The sequence below is a fragment of the Perca flavescens genome, chromosome 8, assembly GCF_004354835.1.
Source record: "Perca flavescens isolate YP-PL-M2 chromosome 8, PFLA_1.0, whole genome shotgun sequence".
Lineage (NCBI taxonomy): Eukaryota > Metazoa > Chordata > Actinopteri > Perciformes > Percidae > Perca > Perca flavescens.
In genome coordinates this window covers 8,218,342-8,224,565 of record NC_041338.1, presented here as the reverse complement: position 1 = coordinate 8,224,565, position 6,224 = coordinate 8,218,342, and the positions used below count along the sequence as shown (strand labels likewise).

General features: G+C 45.7%; 1 protein-coding gene across 2 annotated transcripts in view; it reads left to right on the top strand.

The window, feature by feature from the left end:
* Positions 1-1,144: 1,144 nt before the first annotated feature.
* The window catches only part of jph3b (junctophilin 3b), a 70,908-nt gene continuing 65,828 nt past the window's right edge, over positions 1,145-6,224 (top strand). For both annotated transcript variants that reach the window (XM_028584610.1, XM_028584612.1), the window contains exon 1: positions 1,145-2,301. In XM_028584610.1, coding sequence (XP_028440411.1) covers positions 1,920-2,301 — 382 coding nt within the window. In that variant the 5' untranslated portion in view covers positions 1,145-1,919. The remainder of the gene's footprint in view (positions 2,302-6,224) is intronic.

The window sequence follows — 6,224 nt, the reverse complement described above, 5'->3', positions numbered from 1 at the left end:
GTTCACTAGTTGACACTTTTGTGCCCAGCTAAGATAACCAGCTGCTGGCTATAGCTTCATATTCACCATACAGATGTACGAGTGGTATCAATCTAACTCAGCAATAAAGCAAATAGAAGTATTTGGCAAAAAATGGCGAGCTATTCCTTTAAGATTCACCTGACGATGATTGAAAATATGTATCACTACCACTCGCAGTCATCGTTAGACTCTCAGATCAAGCCAAACATCTGAGAACCAACTGAGACAAGATGCAAAAAGAAAGACAAAGGGTGAGAAAATGATGAAAAGCTACAGGTGAGGGAGGAAGCAAGAAGCTTGTCTCTGTGCTGAGTGTGTGTCTCTTTAAGAGCTGGAGTGTGCTATTGAGCAGGAGCAGGGGGGGTTGGTTGGCTGCATTGGAACAGTCCTCTTTAATGAGCAGATTTTCTGAGCGAGAGAGACATACACACACACACACACACACACACACAGATCAGGAGAGAGAGAGAGAGAGAGAGAGAGAGAGAGAGAGAGAGAGAGACAGAGATACAGCCATAGGAGGAGATGAGATTGTAAGACCAAGACAGCAGGTAGGAAGGCAGGCAGGCTGTGCGTCAGCCGGCGCTCCATAGGGAAACATGGAGACAAGCAGGAGATGCTGAAGAGGACAGAACACACCATAACAGGATCATACAGATGGATGTTATTTCATCAAGCAGGCAACCTGAAGGCAACAGAGGATAAACCACTTATGGACGCAGTGGATTAAAGACCTACAGACAGACTGAGAGAGGGAGAGGGAGAATAGAGAAGGAGAAATTCATTAATTCACTTGTTTATTTTCATTGTCTGTGTGTGCGCACTTGCTGTCAGAAAGACTGTGTGTGTGTGTGCCTACGGTGTGTGCGTGCATAAGGCAGGAAACTGCATTGCTGCTCCCCAGCACCACAGGATAGACAAAAAAAGAAGGCAACCGAGCAGATTACCTTATGTGTTTTCCCCATTTTTCTGTCTCTATGCATGTGTGTGTTCCTTCGCTGTGCAACCAGGCACAGTATGTGTGTCTGTGTGTGTGTGAAGGCTGAGAATAAGAAGAGGATGGTGAAGTGAGCTGCAGATTCTGACTTTAAATAGTCTTTAAATAGTCTTTTTTTTTTTTTTTTTTGGTCTGATCATCGGGACCGAGCTTAAGAAACAGAATATTTCTCTTTTTCTTTCTTTCTTCATCACACAACATGTTACAGCTCCACTTAGGGCATCGGTGCTGATCAAGGAGCCTAAGGGTGGCTTCTATGCTGGAGGCTTGGAGGTTTGAAGGGCTGCCACCCGGGACACTTCTTGGCTCTACACCCCAGGGAGGTGTAGGCATCATCAGGTAGGAGGCGGCTGAACGCGGGGGTCTGAGCGGAAAGCAGGACAGGAGTAGGAGTAAGAGTTGTGCGCTTGTGTCGTGGACTGTGTAGGCAGGCCGATGGCCGGCCGGTGGAACTGCCTGATGGTTTAAACTCCTGCTGAGAGAGGATAATGGCAGTTCTGGGCCCACTCTCGTCCTCTCTCACCTGCATCTTCCACAGCAAAGCTGGAAAGTGCTAGCCGTTGCTACAAGGAGCCCACTAAGAGGATGGTGTGAACAATCTCACCCTTTCCCACCACGCCGGGAGAACCCTGACACCCCTGTGAGGGGGCCACGTTTTGTTGTTCACCTTGTTTCTCCTTCCTCTTCTCCAAACCAGCTGAAAACAAGGGGTGGCGTTGCTTGATTTGTGTGGGAGTTCTCTCCCTCTCCTCATCCTCACCCCTGACCTCACCTACCTCCAAACTGAGCTCCATGGACTGGTTTTAGCACCAACCTGTCCTTTTTTCTCCCTTCGTTTTCTTTTTCTTTACTTTTTCTTTTTGTCGAGGCTTCAGGGGAATTGCCAAGACCTGTTTCATGCATGTCCACTGGCGGCAGGTTCAACTTTGACGATGGGGGGTCATACTGCGGAGGGTGGGAGGAGGGCAAGGCACACGGGCACGGGATCTGCACGGGACCCAAGGGCCAGGGCGAGTACTGCGGTTCCTGGGCCCATGGCTTCGAGCTGCTGGGCGTCTACACATGGCCCAGTGGGAACACCTACAAGGGCACCTGGGCTCAGGGCAAGAGACACGGTGTGGGCGTCGAGAATAAAGGCCGCTGGGTGTACAAGGGCGAGTGGACGCACGGCTTTAAGGGACGCTACGGTGTGCGGGAGAGCACGGGGACCAGCGGAAAGTACGAGGGGACTTGGAACAATGGGTTGCAGGACGGATACGGAACAGAGACGTATTCAGATGGAGGTAAGAGGGGGAGGCGAGACAAACAGGCAGGCAGATGCATTGTGGGTGATTTGTGGGTGGGCTTGAGTGTGTGTATGAGGATGTGTGAACCAAACAGTTCCTGTCAAGGAGCGATATTTGAGATTGACTGACAACTGTCGTCTGTGAAAATGACTTGTTACTGGCCAATGATTGACAGGTCGATGACAGTTGCAGATGTGACAGATGTACAATAGGAGTAGTTAGTCCGGAGGTGTTCTCGGGTCATCCTTTCTTCTGCCGTGGTCGTCGCACACACACACACACACACACACACACACACACACACATTCGCCTTCAATTCAGGCCATGCAGTCTTAGGAGGACAGCAGCTCCCAAGTAACAAGTGCCAAGAAAACAAAGTGTTTCTATAAAAACAGATTACAATGTTGTATTAATCAAACAGAGGGGCAGAGACATCAAATCCATGTCTGCATCCTTGATTTCCCCATTTACATGTACATTGCCAGTTTAATTACTTATGCTGTGAGATCAAATATACTACATAAAGAAAATGTTCACACTTCAGTGGCAGTGCAGGAGGCTCATTTTCAAATATTATTTCACTCCAAATGAGGTGTAGTTAGTTGTGGTTTTAGTTATTCTTTGTCTAAACAAAACAAGACTAAGAGTATAGTTAGTGGTTCCATTAAGCTAAATGCTTAATCAGCATGCTGACATGCTCACTATGACAATGGTAACATTGTCATAGTGCTGATGCCAAGCTGGTATAATGTTTACAATTTTAGTTTAGTATGTTAGCATGCTAATATTTGCTAATTAGCCCACATATTGTATTTTTCTTTAAAATACTTGGACTACACAATTTAAAGTGCATGAAAAAGTGTGCACCCGAGACTATGAGCTATGGTCTGTATCTCTCTAGCCTTTTTACCTTTTTTTTTTTTTTACCTAATTGACTGTAATTATTGTCTATGTTCCGGGGCTGCTGATTGGCAGATCAGCCGGTGTTTGTTTTGGGGGATTTTAACACGTGCGACATGTCACCTCACCTTTCCACCTTTGCAGCATTAAGTAGCCACACTCGCTCGCTCCACTCGCAATCTGGACCAGTGCTACAGCAACATACCAGACGCATACAAGGCCGTGAGCCAGCCTCCCCTCGGAACATACTGTAATATCATCCTCCTAGTCTTCATCCACTTCAGGGATTGTTCCGGTGCTGCCGGATATTCCCCTGGATCACGCGCTTTTCGCACGGATTACCTTACCTTTTTATTGTGTTGGAATTGTAAACTCCGGTCGATTTATGAGGACTATAGTTAACTGCTCCTCAGATCTCTGCAGGGTAAATCGAGACAACTAGCTAGACTATCTGTCCAATCTGAGTTTTCTGTCGCACAACTAAAACAACTTTTGAACATACACATGTTCCACCAAAACAAGTTCCTTCTTGAGGCTATTTTGCAGCGGCACCGTGGCTCTGTCCGGTGCTTAGAGCCGCCCAATTGTGATTGCTTTAAAGAAATGCCAATAAACCAGAGCACGTATTTCAGACCCTTCTTTGCAGCGCTGTGGAGGAAGGTCTGGCAATGCGAGACCTATCTCATCCCAACATAGAGACAGAAAGTCAAGAGTGAAAAAACACTCTTGAAAACAGTAGAGCAATGGTCTGAAGATGGAGAGGAGAAGCTTAAGGACTGCTTTGACACCATGGATTGGCAGATGTTTTTTGATGCATGCTCTTATCCACATGAACAAACAGATACAATCACAGGCTATATTACAGTAAGTTCTGTGAGGACACTGTTACCACAACTAGGACAGTTAAGGTGTTCAGCAGTAATAGCAGTAGTAAAAAAGACCTTAAAGTGTGATCCAATGAGAATGGGAGGATTGCATTTTTGAAAGGTGAAATGGATTTGGTAAAGTTTTTACAGCGAAAACAGATTTTAAGAATAAGGTTGAGCAAAAATTCTGTACAGGCAATGCAAAGCCAGTATGGGAGGGGCTCCATACTGTAAGACAATGGGCAGGGAAAGGAAAAAGCAAAGTATGAAAACTGCAGAGTGGTGAATTTGTTAATGATCTAAACATCTACTAAGGAAGGTATAATGTGAGAGATCCAAGAATAGGCCGCAGTAGGCTAGGGAGCTACAATATGAACCTATTCTGCTAGTGTATGGAGAGACTTGTCCCATGTAGGGAATCAACTCAACCCTCTACAATTTGCCTACAAATCGCACAGGGTCCCCCCCCCCAACCGGTCTAGGCAGATGGCCGCCCACCAAGAGCCAGGTTCTGTCCGAGGTTTCTGCCTGTTAAAGGGAAGTTTTTCCTTGTTGCTGCTGCAAAAACTGCAATTGCTCTTGGGGGAATTGTTGGGTCTCTGTAAATTCTTACAGAGTGTCCAGACCTATTCTATATGTCTTGACATAATGTTTGTTATGATTTAACACCATATATAACATGTAATTGAATTTAATAGCTAGACAACTACCTACCAATAATAACCAAAACCATTAGCTCCTGTTCTTTTTATTGAGTTTTGTTCTGCTTTTAACACTATGCAAATTGACCCTCTTTTAGAGAGACTTATTAAAATAAACGTGAATGCTGGTCTTATTAGGGCGGCTGTGGCTCAGGTGGTAGAGCGGTCGTCCAATGGGAACCAATGGTAAGGTTGATAGTTTGGTCCCTGGCCCTGCAGTCCCATGTCGAAGGGCAAGACACTGAACCCTGAGTTGCTCCCAATGCTGCGCCATCAGTGTGTGAATGTTTATCTGATGAGGAAGTGGAACCTTAGCAGCCTTAGCCACAGTGTATCATTGTGTGTGAATTAGGGGTGGGATCGGGCCGAATTTTTCTGTCCAAGCCCGTGACCGAACCCGGCTCGAGCCCGATAGGCATCAAGAGATTTATGTCCGAGCCCGGCCTGAACCGACACAGTTAAAATCTCATTTTTTTCTCATACTAATGACACATGTAGGCTACGTTTGTTTGTGTGGTAAGCCCGCTTTTATTAAGCAACTGTAAGGCACTCAGAAATGTCAACAGATGAGTGTATATGTGAGCGCGCACAAGGGGCAACAAGCGCACGTTAACACAGGCGCACACAAGAGGCCCAATCATATAATTGAAATAAAATTAACATACTTCCACACAGTAGACTTTACTTAATTTTCTGTGGTTTTAAAATCTCCTGAGGCCAACTTCTTTTAAACATCTTCCATCGTTGCGCTCTGAGCTCTCAATGCGCTGCGGCATGCAGTCTGCCTGATATGCACGTGTTTCGTTGTCAATTAAAGCTATAAACACATTTCCGCAATTCTGCACACAGGAAGACGGACCCGTCCCGAACCCGTCCATCATTTCTAAATATCTGTCCGAACCCGGCCCGGCCCGGCCTGTCGAGCTCGGGTCGGGTACCCCAGCCTTAGTGTGAATGGTTCCTGTACTATGTAAAAGTGCTTTGAGTGGTCGTTAAGACTAGAAAAGCGCTATATAATACAGTCCATTTACATGTATTCATTGGATAGAAGCAGGTATTTTGTCATAAACCAAAGTATTGTATGGATTAAAATGTTGACCAAATGATGGCGCTAGATAAAAGGGGAACAGAGGTTTATACAACTTATCTTTTGGGGAATGTGAATGTCTGTTCTAAAGTGTATAGCAATTCATCCAACAGCCCTTACATTTCACTTAAAAACACATATTTGAACCTCAGGGTTGGTGCTAGAGGAAAAGTCACGAGATCACCAAAGTCATTAGGCTTTGTCCTCTGGGAACCATGAATATGTTTTGTGCCAAACATTCCAGTGGCTGTTGAAATATTTTAGTCTGGGCCGAAGTGGTGAATCGATTGAACGGCATTGCCATCCCTAGAGCCATGCTAAACATACAGCCAAAAATCTTCTGGTGGGCATGGCCAGAAAAGTTGA